At 38.0% G+C, this 23,829-nt stretch overlaps 1 protein-coding gene across 2 annotated transcripts in view; it reads right to left on the bottom strand.

Moving 5' to 3' along the window:
• The window catches only part of arl15a (ADP-ribosylation factor-like 15a), a 227,792-nt gene that overhangs the window by 65,279 nt on the left and 138,684 nt on the right, over positions 1-23,829 (bottom strand). For both annotated transcript variants that reach the window (XM_056250580.1, XM_056250581.1), the window contains one exon: positions 20,367-20,575. In XM_056250580.1, coding sequence (XP_056106555.1) covers positions 20,367-20,575 — 209 coding nt within the window. The remainder of the gene's footprint in view (positions 1-20,366; positions 20,576-23,829) is intronic.

The raw sequence follows: 23,829 nt of genomic DNA, 5'->3' as shown, positions 1-23,829 counted from the left end.
GAGGAAAGATCTTGGGTGGCTCGAGACAACATTCTGGATCCGGCCTTAACAACTACCTTTCACACTGCTCATCCTGATCGTCCTGCACCGCGTGGAAGAGCGCAATTACCCCTGTCGTCTTGCTCATCGCCTGATATCTATTAGACAAAAAACCCTCAAAGATATTTTTTTTTTGTGAGAAGTAGACATCATAAGACTTCAAGACAGTAAACTCATTGAGCAGACTGAACTTACCTCACAGTCTCTTTTTCATTCTCCTAAAAAAATACAGTGTCTTCGTTAAGGTTGTCTACAACGACTTTCATAGTGCTAATTGATAAGTTCAGATGTCCGAGCCACAACAGGCAAAGACAGAAGTGTTTGCACATGAATTACAAATGTACACCTTTTTTGTTATTTTTCAATCATAAAATAAGTATAAAAAATAAGATTATAAAATATATAAAAAAGTAAATTATGCATGCAACATTTATAACCTCATATCAAAAAAGAGATAGATAAAAAAAAATTGTTACTTTCAAAAATGTAGCACACAGCAGAACTATTTAAAATAATTGGCTGCGACACAATGAGTCACAACACCTAAAATATACTATAGCGGCAGCCAGTAACCGCTAAGAGGCTGAGTAGAGGGCATGAAGTTGACGCGTTTCCACTGCGTATCTGGTGGTTTATTGTAACATTGAAAATGACAGAAACATGATGAATGATGACAGTAAAGTAAGCATAAAACAATTAAATGAAAATAAAATAAAATGAAATGAAAACGGTCAACAGAAAGTGAGCGTCCCAGCTACTCACCCCCTTCGTACATGCTGACCTCACGCAAACTAACAGGTAATATACACCTAAACCAAGTGACGTAACAAACTGAAAGTAAAAATTTCAAAATAAAATACATCAACCCAATTCTGGCACCTACATATACCATTTTCCTTAATTTCTAAATGTAATTTAAAATTTTGATTTAAGCTTATGTACATATTGTGTCAACTGGCCATTTGGAGGACTAGCCTTATGTTTCAGCTTCCTTAATCGATAAAATATAGTTGTCAGCTTTGAGAAATTAGTGTATCACTTTTCTTATGACCTTTTTCAGCTCTAAGGACACAATGCAAAGCCACTCAATTGACTGCCCGATTAGGTCAGTGTAAAGGATGCGGCGGTGTTGGAAAGGTTTGTATAGAAGATCAGTAGACCAGGTCTGGCAGGAGAGACACAGCTACAGCCCTGCCCTTGCTCATCCCGGGTCACCGGACGCACTGATTACTGGCCAGCCCTTGACAGAGCAAAGCCAGGTGCTTTTATCAGTGCCGGTGGCTCTTCCCCAAAGCTCTGTTATAGGATTCATGTTTGCAATTAGTGCAGATCAGAGTCAATTAGCTTTTGGCAAGCTGCTCTGATATGTCACATGGCACCTACTTTGCCTTGATGGTACCTGACAGCGTGGCAGATCAATGATGACCACGCGGGAGGTCTGCCAGAAACAGGCCTAAACCAACCCTGGAAAATGTGCAGTGGAAGCATTCTAGAGCAGTAAAGTAGTACTCTATGAGCATGTAAACAAGTGTATTTTAGGACAGACTTAGCAAAAATGCAGAAATTATCTGCAATCTACTGCAAAGAACCATAACCTACTTATTTCAATAATTCTTACAAAATGAAATATGATCCTATAAATGCAATTCAACCTGGTCTTTACAGTCAAACCTTTAAAAAAGTCATGCAATTATACAAACACATTAAAAGCTCAAACTAGGCTACAATATTCTTAAGTTCTTCTCCTTTTCTTACCACATACACTGGAACTTTTTTGCAATAATATTAATATATTAAGATCTTAAGAATTTGAGACATAATGATTAATCTAGATCTGGGGGTTTTCAAACTGGGGTCAGGGGACCCCCAGGGGGCTGCAAGGGAGTGACAGGAGGTCCGTGGAAAACTGTGGAAAACAAAAAAAAAGTAATAAAATAAAAATACATTTGATTAAAATAAATACAACACTGTCAATAAATACACAAATAATGTCATTAAAATAGTTCAAACTTATTAGATAGTTATTAATCTATTAAATATGTTAAATTAGATTAAAATAAATATTAAAAAATCTAAATAAATAAACATTACATTAAACTTAAATAAATAAATAATACATTTAACATTACAGTACTATAGCAAGTTGAAAAAGTATATAATAAATGTAACGTAATATAAACTAAATTTAGATGTATAATATTAATTTTTCAATGTATAAATTAGGTGTTTATGAAAAAAAATGCCTTTTAAAATTTAGAATGGGAGTCCCTCACACGAGGGTGATCATATTTGGGGGTCCATGGCATCTAAAAGATTGAAAACATCTGATCCAGATCTGTCAGTGCCTTAAATAACTCAATAGGAACCCTGCAGGGAAAAAAAAAAAACTTAACGTAGATTGTTTAGCTGGGATTAGGTTGGTCTTCCTTCCTGATCAAGCTGTTCTTTAACTAGCTGGACTCCCAAATTGATCAGCTGAAGAAGTTCCCAAAACCCCTAAAAAACAAGCCAACAGATTGGCTTGACCAGGCTGAGAGACCAGCTAAGATCACTAAGCATGTGGTGTTCATTCGACCTTGTCATAAAGAATACCACATGTACAGAAAGCCAAACATGGTTGTGGCATAATGGAAGTGAGGTCAAACAAATTAGCTTGGTTTAGGTTTTATATTACATTATGTATGGTTTTACATTAATGATATTTGTTACAGTATGTGAATAAATATACAAAAGCATCTCCAATAAGCTGATTATTGATGAAAAGGGCTTGTAATGGTCAAATTAAACATGCCTAAAAAAGCACCACTTGTAACCTGCAACTTTTCTATTAACATCACTTTTTCACAGTTATGTAAACTACAGAATATGGGATTCAACATTCTCACTATATGCAGCATGTATCCCCAATCCTCCAGTGTTAAAAAAAATCCCCCAAAATATCCTAGACGGTCTAGACGGAGCGGTCGCAGGCCAGGCATGTTCTGGCGGCACACCTCATCTGATAAAGCCTTTTGAATCTGGATGACTTGTGGAAAGTGGAGACAAGCCGAGAATGTAATTATGAATGCAAAATGAGAAAGCACTTTGAGGAAGCGCTCAAATCTTGTTTCTGTGATAGCAGCAGTTCATGTGTGGTTAAGGGAGATGCCACATCCTGAACATGAAAGATCCAGATGATGCATCCCATCAACACTTTGTTAATTACTACAGGAAAGCATCAAAACAAATATTTTTGACTTGATCTACATTGCAGTGTGGTTGAGATATACAAAACACATCATGAAGAAGAGTTATTTACACAATTCTGCATTATATATTTATGCAGGAATCATATCTAAACATCAATTAAATATGAACCACATATTTTGTTTAATCTCAAATAAACCAAATAAACTAAAATGTCAGAGCATTTCCTGCCACTGTTACAAAATTTCAATTTTCAGCCCTAATTTTCTCATTCATTATTGTCTGTATTTTTTGCAATAATATCTGAACCACCAGATCAAACTGCTTTACAAGACTTAAAAGTTGTGTGAATATATTTCAACTGCAATCACTTTATGTGACAACTTCTCATTGCCTGGAACTTGACCAAAGCATAAATCAAACTGTTGCAGCAAACTCACAACCACTGACGTATTATTTGTTTCTAAGCACCATCAGGTGCAAATGCTGCAAAAATTGTGGTACACTTAAAACCACTGATGACTGTTCCAGAGTTAGAAACTACTCAGTCCCCTTATGAAGTCATGTAAAACTAAATCCAACATTAATCAATCTAATCAAACAAAACTTCCTAGATAATCACGATAACAGCTCTTGAATTATTTATCACCACAGAAAGAAAAACAATCACTTGACCAACAATTTCCGGCAATATACATAATTTTGCTTTTTACTTTTCATCAAGTAATGGGGATTCATTTGTGGTATTGTCAAGGTTCTAAATGAGGAACATTTGAATGAAGAATGAAGCATAAAAAATGATTGGGTATAAAGAGAACAACTGTGTATTAGTCATCATAAATGGCCACTTGCCTGAGGATTTTGGATCACTGCTGGCTCTATCAGTGCCACCAAATCCGACTAATGCTGCATCCTAATTCGCCTACTTATACTATGCCCTAAACTAAAGTAATCTTTTTGTGAAGAAAAAGTACATTCTAAAAGTAGAGTGTGTAGCAGAAGAGTAGGCAAGCTTTGGGACATCGTCATAATTGCGTCTTTAACAGACAGTTGTCGCTTAGTTATGTGCGTCCTCTCACCATTTAAACTGCCCTGTCAATCATCTTGTCACAGTTAAAATCCTCAACCTCAATTTAATTTCATTTCCTACCGAAGAGAAATGTAGTAGCACGTTGGTCTGCGCTTGATGTTTAAACTTTTTCCAATCGCTTTGGATAAAAGCGTCTGCTAAATGAATAAATGTAAACTGGCAGGACTTAAAAGCACATACAAATGATAAACTTTCACTCTATGATGGTTAAACTTTGCAATTAATCCGTGAATCACATGCGTTCCGAATCGGGGGGGCAGCTGGCCGGACCGGACCATAGATCAACTACGATCCCTACACTTGACGTCGCAAATCCTGCGATGCGATTATCGCAGATACGCACATTGTGATATCATTGCTAAAACGACACATAGTGCAGCCCTAGTTCTTGTTTCCTTTGTCTCAGTTCATTAGTTGCCATGGTTTTTGATCTGCCCTCATTACACCTGTGTCTATTTAATTATCTTGATTAGTCCCATACTTCTTTTGTATTTACAGTCCTGTGTTTGTTACATTATTTGTCAGATCTCGTCTCATAATAGTGGTTGTTCTGTTTACAGTGTTTTTGTTCCCTGATTACCTGAGAAGTGTTCATTTAAGTTTGTGTTCATTAAAGAAACTGCTTGCAAATAAATCCATCTGTTTATTTTAGTTTTTGCAGCATCCACTCCGTGACAGAGACGTAAATTACATGATGTTAGTTTGAACTTCTACTGCTGATAATGTGCAACTACATTAATTATGGAGTAGAGATATTGAATATTTGATCGCCAACAAATTTACCAAGCTACCATTCGAACAGCAGCTGCAAATTAAAAATGACGGAAGACCCATGTTGGATATATGCTTCACTTCGCTTGAATAAACGGCCGAACGTGCTATTTAAACAAAGACATTTAAAAAGGACAGAAGGATGGATTTTTGCTTCAAGTGATAGGCTAGGTAGTCAAATAATATTTATATTGTCTTGCTGTATACATTAGGGATGCTCCGATCAGGATTTTCAATTTCTTGTCATCATGACCTTTCAAATTTTGAAGAAAATAGATTGATCATTTTTGGAGGTTCTTATGTTAAAACCCTGAGAAACTCCTTAGAAAATGTGATGCAATTTACTGATTAATTTTATTATTATTCGTGCTTGACATGATGACTATTAGAGCCCGCCAGCCACCACTGATCTGATGTTATCTTAAAAAAGAAAAAGAAAAAGGAATCAACACGCAAAAGGCACAGCTGCATATATTGTATACAAGGCTAAGGATTTATACTCACGTCAGAAGGTTGAAATTTGGCACGGATCTGTGTGAATAGGTGTTAACAGACTCTTAGATCTCCATAAGAAGAGTTACAGAGATGAAGGTTTGACCTGTGACATCCATTTCCCCCCACGTGAATCGACAATGACAAAATAGTTCAATAAAAACCAAACTGTCCTTCAACATCTGGTGAATGTAAGAAATGTAACCCTGTGGGAGGATAATACTGAGCAGGGATCCAAAACAGTTAACTAGGACCACCCACTTAAAAATATGGAAATGGTAATAATAGTGAATATAACATTATAATAATTGTTCATTGTTATATTATTATTAGTATAATTAAGTTTGGTTTAAATATTGGTGGGAACACATTTTGTTTTCATGTGTGAAATTATTGTTGAGGTTCATGTAAAAGTCCTTAGATACTGGGAAGGACTTGAGCTATATAAAATTCAAATAGCTTGTGTACATTATTATGTAAGACCATTTTATTAATTCCATATAACAGTCGACTGTCATATGATCATAACCAGAGATCATATCCCAGAGCCTTTGCTGCTTATCCTGTGGCTGAATGTAAGAATCCTGGATTTCATCATCTTGAGTCACTTTGAAAGGTGAAAACTATAATGTATTACTCAGATACTCACGGGTTAATCCATCTCAAGTGATCCAATGAATGTTGCGTGACCATTTCAAATTTTTTTTGCTCTATGTATTGGCTTTACAAAACATGTTTTTTTACTTCTATTTTACTTTAGATGGACTGACCCTCACTTTATCATCACATAGTGAGTCCGTGTGAAACCATGAGAATAATAATTAATCTTTACTAATACATTAATTCAACACCATCTCAAAGTCAGTTATAACAGGGATGAAATTACCTAAAACGTTTACTACAGTTTTGTATTTATCAAATTACTTCATAAAAGTTAGACCTGTTCACTGCCATATGAGGGGAGATGTTGCTCTAGTCTAGACTACCTCATTAGATGGGTAAACTAGCCTGTATGTAGTCAACCAGACCACCATTAAAGCTTCTAACCCTTTCTTCATTCAAGTGGAAAACCAGACAGTTCCGTCTGGTGTATCCCACTGCCAAATCAGTTCAGGTCAACTGAGAGATTAAAAAAAAAAAAAAAATCCAACTCTTCAGACAGGGTCAAAAAGATCAATGTTCAAAAGAGGAGAAAGACCCCTTGTTAAAGAATATACTATATCAATCCATTGATTTAACAGGACCCAACAATACATACAAAAAAGAAACACAAAAATAGAAAGAATTGGTATTTACTCATCGTTTCTTCTAAGAACCATAGAATAAAATGTTTTTGACTAAAATCATTAGTGACTCCCACCATGTCAGGATGTCTCAAATCTGCTATACATGTGGAACTGATGGACCATCAAAAAGAAGCAGATAATGGCAACAAATCTCTGAAAATCTGAAAATAATGCACCAGATATTTACTGAACCAAACTCAAAGCACAGAACTAAGATACAAAACGTGGGAAATTTAAACTGTTACACCCCTAGTATACACACATAATAAACATGTACGGATATAAATACACAAACAAGTGATAAACAATGAATATCGACTTTCTAAAAAGGGTTGTACCGTAGCGTGAGTAAAACATGGCTTCACTTCAACACTACCACCCAGGACTGTACTCTCCAAAAAAAAAAAAAAAAAATCTGCTAGAAGACCCGATAGGACAGGAAATATTCTTCTTCATGTGCCAATGGAATCACACTATCCACATCTGATTAACAAATGAAAAGATGTTTTAGACTTGGAATGAAGTCCTGTACACACTAGTTAAGATGTGCAGAAAAACAAAGACATTTCTGACCTGAAGTTTCCAGAATAGAAAGCTAACACACAAGGAAAGAGCTGGATTCATGCAATTTCCACATCCACACAAACCTTTTGGAAACAAATGACACATACTAGCCTTGGTTCCTCAGGGAACATGAATGTCAAACACAGCAGATCTTTATGATTAATTATGTGTTTGAGGCAGTGGGTGCATGAGGTGGGAGAGAATCGGGGTCTGTAAACTGAACTGTTGAATAGTTGTGTCGTGAGGTTTTTTCTAGTATGAAAAGTAGACAACACATTCTGTAAACAAACACATATTTTGGCTGAAAGTTACAGCACAAGTAAGTTAAAAGTCCCAAAAGGTAGAGCTTGAATGCAGCTTGATGGCACAGTTACTTGTGTTGTATTACTGTCACAAATTCAATTGGTAAGCAACATGAGTTATAAATTTGGTTCACTGAAACCAGATGTGAACTAATTCACTCCTTACAGAGAGCATTTTGTACAGTCATGTGGACTGTTTACACTTGGTATTAATATTCATCTTGGGTGATCCGATCGGTCAGCACTGAATACAGGTGTAAACAGGGTCCAAAATGCTTAGTGATCTGATTACTCAAACCACATTCACAGACAGATGAAAATGCAAGTGATTATATGACATTGGTAGTGTAAATGCTAATCCAACCTAACCCAGACAACATCAACGGACTGCCTACTTGCCTGTCTATCAATTACTGTATTTAAAGAAGTGCTGTGTCCGAAACCACATACTTTTAGAGTATGCGCTGTTTTCAACTAAGAACACACTTTTTGACTGTTGATGAAGTATGTTCTGGACAACAAACTGGATCACATACGACTGCTGAGGTCAGCGAACCGAACAGTGAGTAACTGCTGTGTGTTTATATTTACTGAAACCTGGTTAAATGACAACATTCCCGACTCTGCTGTACAACTGGAGCAATTAGCATGCTACCGGGCGGACAGGGCCCTCATAGACGGAGGAAAGACGCGTGGCGGAGGAGTCTGTGTCTATATCCGCAACGAGTGGTGCCGAGACGCTGTGGTGGTGTGCAAACATTGCTCACCACTGGTGGAGTTTATGATCATGAAGTGCCGACCATTTTATTTGCCTCGGGAGTTCAGCGCGATCTTGCTAGTTGCGGTTTATTTACCTCCCACTAACAACAGCAGCGATAGGAATGAGGCCCTAAATGAACTGTACCAGGCTATCAGCGAACAACAGACAGCACACCCAGACGGTTTTATCATCCTCGCCGGGGATTTCAATCATGCTGACCTCAAGACTGTCCTTCCAAAATTACATCAGTATGTTGATTTTCCAACAAGGGGAAATAATATCTTGGACTTAGTGTACACTACACACAAAGGAGCCTACAAGGCCGTTTCCCTCCCCCACCTCGGACTCTCTGACCACAGCACTGTTATGTTAATACCAGCATACAGACAGAGAGTGAAAGCCATCAAACCTGTTAGGAAACAGGTAAGAGTGTGGCCAGAGGGAGCAACTTCGGCTCTTCAAGACTGCTTTGGAAAAACAGATTGGGGGATGTTTAAAGACGCAGCCACCTACAATAACCAGACAGACATTGAGGAATATACAGACACTGTGACCTCCTACATTACCAAGTGTATCGATGATGTGACCCACACAAAAAACATCATCACTCGGGCTAATCAGAAGCCATGGCTAACAGGCGATGTCCTCAGGCTGCTGAGAGCTAGAAACATAGCCTTCAGAGCCGGGGATGAATCTGGACTGAAAACAGCGAGAGCCAACCTGTCCCGTGGCATCAGGAAAGCAAAACAGGATCACACACATAAGATAACCGCTCACTTCAGAGAGAGTGGAGACGCACGGAGCCTCTGGGAGGGCATTCAGGCCATCACGGACTACAGGCCTGAGCCACAGAGCTGCGAGAGCAACCCCTCTCTGCTCAACAGCCTAAATAGTTTCTTCGCACGCTTTGAAGAACAAAACAACACAAGGCCACAGAAGACCCCTCCCCCCCTCTATGATCAGTCCTTGTGCCTCTCCACCGCCAGTGTGGACACTCGTCACTATCAACTCACGCAAAGCAATAGGTCCAGATAATATTCCGGGTCGTGTACTGAAGGACTGCGCAGAGGAGTTGAAGGAGGTCTTCACAGATGTCTTCAACACTTCCCTGAAGCAAGCCACAGTTCCATCATGCTTCAAAGCTGCTACCATCATACCTGTGCCAAAGAAACCCGTACCATCCTGTTTCAATGACTATCGCCATGTGGCACTAACACCCATCATCATGAAGTGCTTCGAACGGCTTGTCATGTCATACATTAAATCCGTCCTCCCCCCTACCCTGGATCCCCATCAGTTTGCATACCGAGCTAAACGATCTACAGAGGATGCAATCTGCTCTGCCCTTCATCCAGCCCTTACCCATCTGGACAAAAAAGACACATACGTAAAAATGCTATTCATAGACTTCAGTTCAGCATTTAACACATTAATTCCGCAACAACTCATCTGTAAACTTCATAAACTAGGACTAAGTACTTCACTCTGCAACTGGCTATTGGACTTCCTCAGTCAGAGGACTCAAGTAGTGCGTGTTGGCAATAACACCTCAAGCAGGATCACACTAAGCACAGGGGCCCCTCAAGGCTGCGTGCTCAGTCCACTGCTCTTCACGCTGCTGACACACGACTGCACAACAACTCATAACACTAATCACATTATTAAGTTTGCAGACGATACAACTCTGGTGGGTCTCATCACCAAGGGAGACGAGACTCACTACAGGAAGGAGGTAGACCTTCTGGCCACGTGGTGCAGAAAAAACAACCTCCTGCTGAACATTAGAAAAACAAAAGAGATCATTGTTGATTTCCGGAGAGGTCACACCGAACACCGGCCATTGTCCATCGATGGTGCTGATGTGGAGAGTGTGAGCAGTGCCAAATTCTTGGGGGTGTACATTAGTGAAGATCTCTCCTGGACCACCAACACTGCATCCCTGGTGAAGAAGGCTCAGCAGCGCCTCTACTTCCTGCGCAGACTCAGACGGGCAAGTGCTCCACCACCCATCATGAGCACTTTCTACAGAGGCACCATTGAGAGCATTCTTTCCAGCTGCATTACTGTGTGGGGTGGGAGCTGCACTGAATATAATAGAAAAGCTCTTCAGTGCATAATTAACACAGCTGGAAAGATCATTGGTGCGCCACTCCCCTCCCTGAAAGATATATATTCTTCCCGTCTCATCCGCAGAGCGACCACAATTGCGAGCGATGAAAGTCATCCAGCTCACAATTTGTTCAACCTCCTGCCATCTGGGAAGAGGTACAGAAGCCTCCACTCCCGCACTACCAGACTCAACAACAGCTTCTTCCACCAGGCTGTTAGGATGCTGAACTCTCTCCCCTCATCCACCAGGTCGTCAAGAAGATGACATACCCCACCCCCACGGTCGTTAAGAAGAGAAGAAGTCATAGCTCGCTGCCACATCACAAATGGTGAATTTATAATTGTTTTCTTTATATTTAAAACATTTTCAGACTTTTTTTCTAAAATAATTGAATGGATGCTATCTTTTGAACTCTTGGTATGAAAACAAACTAGGTTTCTACAATTTTTTTCATGATTTTTCATGTTCATTGCTATTTCAAAATAAAGGTCTGAACACGCCTAGGAGTATGAAAATATTCTTGTTGCAAATTGATACATTACGGCTCCTCTGTAATTTATTTTGAAAATCAATCACCAAATATGGAAACTAGAGATTGTAAGCTTTCAAATGATATATAGTTTGTCAATATTACTCAAGGTTTTCACTAAGATATTATTGTTTTAAAAATATAATGGTAAACGTCCCACCTGTGGGACGGTGACAGTTAAGTTAACTACATGTTTAATTATACTTTTTTTTCTTATACTTCACCGTGGGATGGAGGGAAACGTAATTTCGATTACTTGTATGTCTGGAGCATGTGAAGAATCGACAATAAAGCTGACTATGACTAATGTTCTGAAGGAATACAGATGAGTAATATAAATTCCTTGTACATACTACATTGTCCTTTGACTCGTACATTCCCAGACCAATCAAGAAAATAATTTACTGACCGTGAGGAACAACTTTCTTGGTACCTGTAGCCTTTTTTGAATTTCATGTACAGTAGGCTTAGTATATTGAAAATTCAAACATACTACTCATGTGATGTGCCGCTTTATTGTAGGGAAGTGTAGATATTTGCATGTAGGGAAAGTTTTAAACTTTTGCAGTTACTTGAAGCTTTAAAAGACTGCATGTAATAACTGATCGAATATTTGAAAAAACGCATGAAATGTATTTTTACAAAACGAGAGACCCTCCCCTTATAATCTGATCAAGCATGTTATCACCAGGTGAACACGTCAACCTATCTCACTTGACTTCTAGCGATAGACGGTTATGGTTTCTTTTGATAGCCAATGCCAATATCCTGTGTGGATGATGACAAATATAAAGCAGATATATGATATCACACTCTTTATCTAAATAACACAAGCTGCAGCATTTATCCCTTCTGTTACTAATAATAGAAAAGCAAACACTTTAATTCTTTCACATACCTTTTAATTTCTTTATTTGCTGCTAATTCATTAGACAGAACTATTAACAGACAGTAAACTAATGAAGACAGAGAATGAGTGCTCCTGTGAGTCTGCGCTCAAGCACTGACGTTCACAACGCTGTCAATGGCTACATTTACATGCAACCAAATAATCCGTTCGTAATCGGATTGACGGCTCAATCAGACGGAAAAGCCTTCATGTAAACACCTTAATCGATCTGACTGAGCTCGATCGGATTGGAAGGGGTGGTTTATTCCTTTTCTAATCCGATCAATAGGACATGTAAACACTTGATTGGATTGAAAACCGAAACAGGAAAGTACTGCGCATGTGCAATAACATAGAAATGGCATAATGACGTATGACGCGTGGAACAAGCTGTTGTTGTTGAATGAAGTGTCATAGTTGACTGTTGTGTCATACTAAAATTCCCCAACCACTCATCATCTGTGAAGTGGAGCAGGACAACGTCCCACCAGTCCTTGTTTCATACTCTCGTCCACAGACGGCTGGTTTTGGTCACGAGTATAGGGGCATTTTTACTGCGTGATAAATATAAGCAGCACGGCACAAAGGTTTCATATGCTCATTGTCTCCTAATTAAGACCGGTAATCAGTCCTTCCAGAAAAACGCAACGTTTTTTTGTGATTGTTGCGGGCAAAAATCTGGCCCGTTTTCTTAAAAAATGCGATGGAATATGCGGGATATTTATGCAATTTTATGCAATGAAAGTGCGGGAACTTGCAAAAATTGTGGGAACTTGCAAAAACTGCGGTTTGATGAAAAAGAGAAAAAAAAGTGACTCCCCAAACACCCTGTTCTCACTAGGCTACTACCTTAATGTAAAGAGTCATTTCTTATTACTTCCTATGATAAGCAAGCATACTACATCACAGAAAGTGCTGGGAATATTTAAGTTCTCATCTTGTTTTATTTCAGACTTTAATAAAAACATCAAACTTACAAAACATTGATGAGTCAAACAAGTTCTGTAGCTTTACAACAGGAATATGCTACAACTTCTGTAAAAATGAATAAATAAAATATATAAAAAATAAAGTGTGCTCCTGTTTTACAGCTTTTCGATGATGTTCACGTCGCGTAATTACGTCACTTCATGACATTCCCATGGCAACAGGGGGAAATGGCTGCTCTTGTGTGAAGCAAACTTTTTTGCAACGAAAATGCGAGGATTATGAAATCATGCAAGCCCTGCATATTTTGCACGGAAATCGGCAATTTAAGCGCCGAAAGTGCGGGTATTTGAAAAAATGCGGCCCCCGCATAAATATGCGGACTTTGGCTGATTATGCATGCGATCGCATAATCGCGTTTTTCTGGAGGGACAGAGGCGGACAGAGTACAGAGCTTTGTTACTTGAGTAAAAGTACAGATACCCCTTGCTAAATTTTACTCAAGTACAAGTAAAAGTACTACAGTCAGATGTCTACTTAAGTAAAAGTACTAAAGTACTTGTTTTTAAAAGTACTTGAGTATCAAGAGTACAAGAGTAGATTTTCTAAATATTGCATTAGTAATCTACTGCCACAGTGCTTACATTTATGCACAGAAACGTCCTACATGGAGTTATGAAAAATGTTAAAGTTAATACCTTGGAGAATGTAAAAGGAATTGAAAGTAAAATCTAATTCTAAATCTAATTTAATTTAATTTTTGGGGGGGTCCCATCTTTAAATGCGGGGACAACACACACACACACACACCACATGTAAGGGTGGCGCTGCCAATAAACCACCTAAAAGCTGTCACAAAGAACCGGCAAAAGGAATGATTATGAATATGTAAAATATAGCAAGGAGATATTTTAATTGTTTATTAATAAACACTTGTTAATAAACAAGTGTTTTCTTTGTCAGTGTCGGCTAAGATGAAGTTGACGATGCTGACTCGCGATATTCAGTAGTGAACGCGCCAGAGAGAAATGCACATTTCATACGGATTACATAAGCAGAGAGCAGTCTGTAGTCTGTTTTCTTTCGTTTTGAATTTTTCTGTTTAAAAGTAGACATGTCTGTGAGAGGCAAGTAGGCTACCTTATATGAGGAGACGAGACGAGACGAGATCCAGTTCACGTGCCGGCGCCTCCATTTCTTATCTATCGTCTGCTATTTACTTCTTATTTATTAAACCCAGGCAACTGGTTGAAGAAACATTGATTAAAATTAAGATACAATTAATGCAAAAGGAAATTCAGGTTAAAGAAAGGTTTTGTGTTTTCTGTTTGATGTCTCTGTGAAAGTTTTAAAGCATTTTTTATGCCGCTTTCAGAGCGCTCACGTCCGTAACGGAGAACACGTCCATAACATTGTTTTTTCCTCATAAATGCAAACCCGAAAAATAAAATAAAACAAAATTAATATTTTATGTACTGTGGAGACTGAGCGCCAACCCTTCTTCATTCGCTGGGTAGTAGCCTACTTTGGTTTGCGCAGTGTAATTCACATAATCAGTAAAAATATATTTTGCCTCCTAAAGTTTTTTTTTAAGAAATCAGAAATCCCTCGTGGCTACGCCACTGCCACATTTGAACCTGACTGTGTTAAACACACCACATACTCAAGAACATCAAACCAAATGCTTGGCTTACATTAATGTGTAATATAAAATCTGACCATGGAGTTGACTTTGGCGGAAAGCTGAAAGTGATTGCTGATAGGCTGTCCCAATCAGTGGCGCCTGCACAATCCAATCACGTTTGAGAGGGAAACAACAAATTGAGGGTTTCCGAGATTTTTTTTTTTTTTTTTTTACTCGGGTACTCACGGTTATGGATAGAAATGTATTGGAGTAAAGAGTACAATATTTGCCTCTCAAATGTACTTGAGTAAAGTCATGAGTACTCCCCAAAAATGATACTCGAGTAAAGTACAGATCCCTCAAAATTGTACTTAAGTACTGTACTCAAGTAAATGTACTCCGTTACTGTCCGGCTCTGGGACTGGGTAATAGAAAAGTAGCAATGTAGGAGATTTGTGCAAACAGCGGGAAATTCTGTATATTCTTGCAGTGTGCGCATGTCAAAAACTCAATTATGATTTTATGCTTGTGACAAACACGCACATCAACCCGATCACTTTATTTAGAGTTTGTGTAAACACTACATTCAGATTCACCAATCGGAATGAATTAACTCTGATTGAAACAAAAGTTGTGCATGTAAACATAGCCACTGTAAAAGCCCAGCTTCCATCACTTATCGGGTGATGCAGATGATTTAAAAAATGTTAAATATCACCTGATATCAGCTGACGACTAGATCAGATCATCTGAAATTGATCTGGAGACTTACAGGGTGATGTTGTCAGACCTGTGATGTAACCTCTGGAACATCAGCACAGACTCTGTGTGGAACTACGGTTGATTTCCTCACAGTTGATAATATGATGTCTTCTCTATCCTAAGATCAGTTCCTCAGCCCAACATTAGCGCATTCATGCAGGGAACCTTCATAAAACAAGAAAGCATTGGGGGAAAACATCCACACAGCGTGCTTTGTTGAGGTGTTGTATCAACATATGATGCCCCTCTCTCTGCTCACTTCCTCCTTGGGCCCCAACAGCAGGAGGTTGGTGTCAACAAGGAATTCCGTCCCATGAATATTTCCCTCCTGAAAAAAAGTCACACACAGGGCCCTAGTGAGGACTTTACAGGTCCAACGAGTCTTTTAAACTTCACTGCGGCAATGTAAAAATGAGAAGTCGCCAACATTATGCCATAAAACGATACCAGGCAGCGCTAATAACTAGCTTGCAACAACACAGAATGCAGAGTGTACACACTGGGTGCTGCTATGCTTGGGAAAACCTAAACACAACTTATCTTTAAAACTATTTACCAGAAACAAATAATACCTGTTACATATCAGCATAAACAAATATTTCAATGTACAAAACATCTAAACCAGTCTGTCTGTAAACAGCATTTAGTGTGACGTGAATCAACTCACCATAGTCCAGAAAAGTTTCTCAATGGCTTAAGATGCTAACGTCACAATTTTAGCCTTCGACTTTGTGATGAAAGCTCAAATCTGGTCAGTTATGACAGATGGCAGTGGCACTTCTGAGAGAAGAATAAGAGTCAGTTGTGTAGCTGCTTAGTGGGCAGTGATGACCTGTTGATTATACATCATGACTCAGAGTTTGAAGGGTGTTTAGTCTCTGCAGCTCTCTGGGCAGGTTACTGAGCCTTTGCAGTAAACCTCATCAGAGTTTGGATCATGTTCTTTTAACCACAAATTCACAACAACACCTGCTATACAAAAACAGTGGATATCTTACAACCCCAAATACGTCTGAGAAGAATTTGATTATTATAATGAAATCAGATGGCATGGTGCACAACAATTAAGAAAGTTTAATTAATCTACAAAGATGAATATTCTTATTTAGCTTGTCCATCTTTATCTAACCCTTTTCTCACATGAAGAGTTAAGCAAACAATTTGCTTGTACACGCACTGAGAGACATTTAGTATGTTTCATTTAATATTAAGTATGCAAGTTCTGCACGAAAGCACCTCAACAAGACATCTGGATTATTTATGATGGCACGTAATGCCTGAAAGGTTTGTTTGAACTAAGATTCAACTATCTGAAGCTTTTTATCATGGCGAATGTTGAAATGTTCAGGTGCAAGCATTTCAAAACCTCCAAGAGAATGTGAAGCGCTTCTGCTTTAAATAGATGTGGAACAAGATCCAAAATAAAACATGTAAACATTTTAAATTTGCAATCTTTTAAATGAAAGGAGTGTGTGGGGCAAAAAGAGGTGAGGAAGAAGGAAGCGAGAAATGCAACTACAAATGCCAGTTCCCCTCTCAGGGATCAAACCCGTCTCTGGTATCCTGCTCTGCTATTCCGCCTCTCTGCTTTGATGGGTCAACCACAATCAATCTCAATCTCAATCTCAATCTCAATCTCAATCTCAATCTCAATCTCAATCTCAATCTCAATCTCAATCTCAATCTCTCTCTCTCTCTCTCTCTCTCTCTCTCTCTCTCTCTCTCTCTCTCTCTCTCTCTCTCTCTCTCTCTCTCTCTCTCTCTCTCTCTCTCTCTCTCTCTCTCTCTCTCTCTCTCTCTCTCTCTCTCTCTCTCTCTCTCTCTCTCTCTCTCTCTCTCTCTCTCTCTCTCTCTCTCTCTCTCTCTCTCTCTCTCTCTCTCTCTCTCTCTCTCACACACAAACACAAACACAAACACAAACACACACACAATGCACAGACAGCATGAAAGTTGAAATTAATGCTTTCAGTCTTTGCATGTTTGAGTTCTATGATACCATTTAATACATTTATTAAAGACAAAAAAATAAAACCGCTAGACAAGTGACAATTCAAACACTGTACCTCCCTCAGATACCTAGGACAGTTAAATGACAATCTCTTCCACACACAGATGTAAAGTAAGTCAGGCCATATCCCATTCAATGCGATTGCCAAGTATGTCAGAGATAAGTGAGCATCGACTTGTGGGATTCACTGTGACAGGACACGCAGTATCCCTACAACAGGAATAGAGATGACACCGCAATCAAATAAAAGGCCTGTGGCAGAGCTCACTGCCTCTCTAAGCCAAACTCACGTGGCTCTGGAAGTGTTTGCAAACAGCTAAAAGAGGTCAAGCGCTGTGACTTCAACTTCTAAAAATAGACCAACACATGGCAAACTCCCCAGTAATGTGGTTTGCGCTGATCAGATGCAACTGACCACATTTATGAGCTTAAACAAAAGAGGGGTCTGTGTGGTCTCTCTCGGTTGACCACCAACTGAGTGAAGTCAACACCAAATACAGTTTCCTCAGCATGCACTCACACAGTACGTCACGCGTGCTGTTAGCCAATATCAGGATATCTGCTGACCAGGTGGCACCGTGGCACACAACCCTACAGGCTTATACACTATACAAATCAAAGGGTACCAGCGTCTAAGTCTTTGTTATTTTTCATTAGTAGTTGTCAATAAAATCCTCTCTGACATGCTAAGCATTCCAGCAGACAATGTTTGTAATTACTTTATGCCTGTTGCACAACAATGCACACTCGAGTATAATGTGATACTCATTTCCATCGTCAGGGCCTAAGCTTTCAAAAACATCTCCAGCATATTTCCTTATGTCAAGAGTTGGCAACAGGCTTGTCTGAAATACGTTGCAGGCTCCTTCTCTCACTGCCAATTGAGTTCTCACTACGACCACAATACATGCCTCTTCAGTTGAGAGAGTCTAGCAGTGAAACACAAGTAGAAAGTGGAGGTGGCTAGCCAAAACATCCCACACCGAACAACCGCACTGGAAGAAGGCAGGTGTCACTTTCACATGCAACCACAGTGAGTAAATGCTCTTCCCTTTACTTAGGCCAGTTTCACAGCGCATGCATAAGCAGCGTGTACTGTAAGCAAAGCTGCAATGCGACATTTGACAAATTGTCGATAGAGCTGCATTGCTATTGAGAACTACTATACCTGAATCTGCACTGCAGCCAACCCCCAAAGTAGTCTTTATATGCGGAACTTGTGTCAAGCCTGACATTGGTGTCTTTTTTCAATCAATAGATTAGTAGATTTTTATTTTCTTAAAAAACAAACCTATATTGCAAAATATTGAGGTGATAAATAGGTCTAAAATGTCTATTTTTTACGTATCTATGTTTTATTTTCCATTAATAAAGACCCATTTGCAGTGTGACAAATAAAAATATTATAAATAGGTGTAAAATGTTATCTGGAAAATATGACCTTCTTAATTCCACCCACCATTAAGGGAGCTGTTATGTAAGTGTATAAGCCTGAAAAGAAACACAAAACTATGGCTGTCAATGTAATAAAATAATTTTAATTAATTTCATGATTTCTGTAGTCTTTAGCAAGAATGAAACTGTAATAATGTCAATTTTGGTGAATTTTTTAAAAACATTTTAATTTTAAAAAGCACAACCGTGCTATATGTCGGAGCGCTGCCCACGAGGCTATCAGCTCCGACAAATTTTGTGAATTCTATTTGTTTAAATGTAATTTCATTTAAAATTTACAGCAGACAGAATAGCATTCCCTTGCGGCCCCCTGAGCTTTGAGGCAACATGCTGTATATGCATATAAGAACAGCGAAATAAATGTGCTCCCCAGGCCTTAATTTTCCAATTATGAGTCACATTTATCAGCCAGTGATATAATCTGTAGTTAGCAGCAGGCGTTTGTTTGGTTTCTTGAATTGCATCACAGACAACAGCTTCTGTGCCATGCAGCTAAAAGGTGCCAAATGCAAGATTAACGGAACTATCTGCATAATCAAGAATAAACAAAAAAGCTAACAAAATGTGATGTATACAAAAATGATGGGAATCATTTGGGCTGACGATGCCCATGTCTTTCCTTCACATTTAATAGTGAAAACTTAAAAAAATATATATTTTTTTTTTTCTTTAATTTTTATACCTCAGCACAGTTGAATGAGACATCCCAAATGTTTACATTATGACTGGTTTAAAGAGATTTTAGGGAAATTATCAATATGATTTAGGATTTTATGAATGGGCAGTTTTCAGGAGAATAAAAAAAACAGGTACCATCCACAATTTATTTTAATTTAATCAAATTAATCTATGAAATTAGTGTGATACTAGTGGGTTTTAAACAGCAATTTGTTTAAACCACTGCTGACAAATTAAAAAAAAATCTATTATTTATTTTCATCTTATTTATTAATTAAATTAATAATCTATCAGTGATTAACTACAAATATTACTTCTTGTTCCAAATATTCAGCCTAGCATGTTGAACTAAAATATGACGTCAAAGTTTAAATTCTGGCAACCTGTAAAAATGTGTACTCATGGTATTTACATAGATTGATCATTTCCTGTCTCGGATGCATAACTCCAGCACCAAACTGTCATACTTATGTCAATGTCTAGATTTAATACATACTTGGAAAACTTCAAGTGCCTCCTGCAGCATACTTCCTCCTGAGGAGAACAAACTCTACCGGGTTTTCTCAGCGTGTGGAAAAAGACTATTAGTCAGCCAGCCCACGTCACAGCATGTTTACACCATCAGCTCTGGTTCTGTGATGCAGTAGGGAGGGCGAGCTCCACACAACATCCTATCCCAGCCCTGGTCAGTCATCTTCCAAAACTGACCATAAACATCAGCTCTTATTACATAGCAACAGGACGCTTTCCAAAAACCACGCTTCCCATTGCTCAGTCCAAACACTTCAGAGAGTGTGTACAAACAGAGGCCAGCAACCCTCAACAGCAGCGAATCACAGAGAAGATGGTCGGCACTTAACATAGAGCTATATTTGGTGTGGAAAGTTACCATACCTCCGACACAGAGTGGGCAGCTGGTGAATCCTGGTGGTTGGCGAGAATGAGGAAAGGTAGGGTGCACAGCTGAGGATGCTGCATGGCCAAGTGGAGCTCAGACCGGGAAGCCTCCATCTCTTCATCTGATGCAGTACTATTGAGGACAAACACTACACCTTGGGAACCTTGATAATATCGGCTCCAGTATATCTTGATGGTCTCAGCTCCTAAAAAATGGGAAATAGTTATGATGTACCATGTGACCCTCTGTTCATATACGATGTGTAATTTTGAATTGAATTAGCTATGCCCTACAGCAAGATGAACTAAAATTTGAATTCAAAATGACAGGAAGAAGAATATACAGAGTTGTAAATGAAAAGAAAATAAATACAGATAATGCATTCTGTGAAAAACTGTTTTTCCACTGTGGTCCACAAAAGTTAACTTAACAAATATGAAGAAATGTGTGAATTTAACAAAAATAATTATAGGTGGTATCCATCCAACATCCATTATTCAAGGTTTTTAAGCCTTTTTCCCCATTATTTGCAAAGCAAACATGTAATAGTTTGTATTGAAAAACTTTGATTTTCTAGCTTAAAAAGTTGTTCATTTTTATTTCACTTCCTTGCATTCAAATTGCAATTCTGTATCCTGTTCGCTACCTGAATTCAAATTCAAAACGAGGAATTTAATTGGAATTTAAAAATGCATTCTAACTTTAATTCAGAATGGCACACAATCCTGGTTTAAAGCCATTACAAGTCTTTCATTTCTGATGCTAGTAGGTTCACAATTCACATAGATTTGGTCTTGCACAAATCTGAAATATTCACTGGGATCTACATGGCGGTCTCACTGAACAGATCATGTAATAAAATATTCCTCATCCTCTTTATTTATTCTGTCACAATAATCATCAGACCAGAAGTCAAGTCATGTAAACAAATCTAGTGAGATCTTGACGCAAGTTTGTAGAAAAAAAGTGTTCTTGAAGTCTCAAAACAACATTGTTTAGCAGAAACTGCAAGAAATAAATCACACTCATCAGAAAAGAAGCATTTTGCATGCAATAGTGTAAAATAACAGCACACAAGTCTCCTGGGGAGATGTGAAATGACAGTATGGTCATTTGCTCAGTGTTTTCTAACAGTTCAGTTCAAATTTCTCAATGATTTGGTTCTGCCATCTCATGCGTCTGTGATCAAGATTCTAGTAATTCAACAACCGATTTAGAGTTTGAGTTGAACTTTATTGTCCATTCTGTTTGTCACAGAGCGGAAGCTTGTCTTTGACACTGGTGACAGATACATTCACATTAATGCTTAAAAACACATGCCACATTAACAATACAAACACAGAATTCACAAAATTATACAATTAAACACTAATTAAATTAAACTACAATTAAACACAAACTACAATTAAAATAAGTACAAATGAATAGTACAGGTGTAGTACAGATGTAGATAATGAAATAAGAAAATGTATTTCCATTATATAATAAGGGATTTAATGATTACATATAATTAATTGTCAAGACAAATCGGTGTCATCACATGTATGACAAACATGTACAAACCTGTTTGTATTATCACAGAAATGTTAATTTACCTACATCTATTTCAAAGAGACTGAATAGAGTTAGAAATAAACAGTCAGTCTATCATCAGAAAGACACGGTTCTGCAGCAAGTTTCTCTGTAGAGTAAATGCACAGGACTTTTTAGGAACTATACAATGTATGGGGTTCTCTTGGTTGCCAGCTCAAATGTTTTGCTGGTTTAGAGTCCACATATGGTTCTTTTTTTAGTGCTATAAATTGATGTGTATATCTTTACTATGCCACCTTAGCTGTTTTTATTACACAACTCTCTGGAACACTTCATTCTGATTTTGACATTCTGCAGTCAAATGCTTATGTAGAATGACTGCTAAACTGTATATTTGATCGTTGTCGGACAACCGATTCCCACAGCTGTACATTGCAGCACTCAACTGCCTCATTTTTTCACATCACAAAGTAATTTCAACTCAAATGTCAATTCATTTATTTATTTGGCAAATAGTCATGTAATAAGCGGGATAATGTACAGACAGACAATCGTAATGGCAAAACCCTATCAGGGCTCATTGTGCAATAATGATCCTCTTACTGTAGGTTACGCCCTGTGCAAGTTTGCTGTGAATGAGCCCTACATGCTCACAAGGTGAATCATCCACTAATCTCTAGTCTTCATTTACACTACAAAACCTCATAGGTTTGAGGGCATAAAGCTTTTTAAAAAAAAATTATTTTATTTTATTCAGCAGGGATGCATAAAATTGATCAAAAAGGACAGTAAATATATTTATAATGTTACAAAAGATTTCTATTTCAAGCAAATGCTTTTCTTTTGAGCTTTCTATTTATCAAAGAATCCTTAAAAACATAATATATTTCCACAGAAATTTCAAGCATCACAATAGACCTTATTCAGAGCAGCGCCATGGCAGGTATGAAAGCGAGGCTGTGACGGATAGACTTACCGTGTTTTCAATGACATCCGCTGTAAAAAGCTGTATAAAACTCCTAATTACTCATCATTTTCCACAGCTCATATTTTCTGGAGTTTTTGTCAACTGAAATCTCTCAGAAAGATATTTTTGCAGTGTTTCGTTAGCAGAACAATTCAAAAACACATTAAATAACAAAAGTACAACCCACTGAAGAGATGTCTATCCCTCACATATTTCAGCCCATACTCACAGCCTCACTTTTATTCCCATTAAAAATCAAAGATGGTACTGCTGTGAATATGTTCTATTGTTGTCAACATTGATAATAATAAGAAATGGCTCACAGGAATAAATTACATTTTAAAATATAACGGTTTTCTATTTGAATATATTACAAGTTTTACTGTATTTTTGATCAAATAAATGCAACCTGGGTAAGCCTAGGTAAGCAAAGACTTATTTTAAAAACATTTTAAAAATCGTACTGATCCCAAACTTTTGAATAATAGTGTACGTCAAGTACATACTGTAAGAACCTCATTTCAGACTTCATCCAGATGATTCACCACATTTACTGTTTTCCAAAACACACTAGGAATAACAGCAACAAAGTACACACAAGCTGACTGCATAGTGTAAAGGTAAGTAGAAGTGTCTGCAAAATATAATCTCAGGCAGCATCTGATGACTTTCTTTTTTCAGCACTGATTTTAGGGCAAATCAGTGGAATTCTTCAAAATGGATTTAAACATGGAGAAATGTTAAACAAAGCTGTACACTACACTTAAATTACTGCTATGTGAAATCATGGTCAAATTAGACAAATTCTTGATAAACAAAATGATCTGGAAATACAGTATGTGCATTCTGAGGAGTTTTCTGTGGAGTTTAGTGGGTGAAGATAGCAAATAGGCCTGGTCATCTATTTGTATCTGTGTACATGTCCCATACCCATCTATCATCATACTGACATCTTCTGC

The sequence above is a fragment of the Rhinichthys klamathensis genome, unplaced genomic scaffold, assembly GCF_029890125.1.
Source record: "Rhinichthys klamathensis goyatoka isolate OS25496 unplaced genomic scaffold, OSU_Roscu_1.1 h1tg000071l_1, whole genome shotgun sequence".
Classification (NCBI taxonomy): Eukaryota; Metazoa; Chordata; class Actinopteri; order Cypriniformes; family Leuciscidae; genus Rhinichthys; species Rhinichthys klamathensis.
This window is presented reverse-complemented; position numbering and strand designations above follow the sequence as displayed.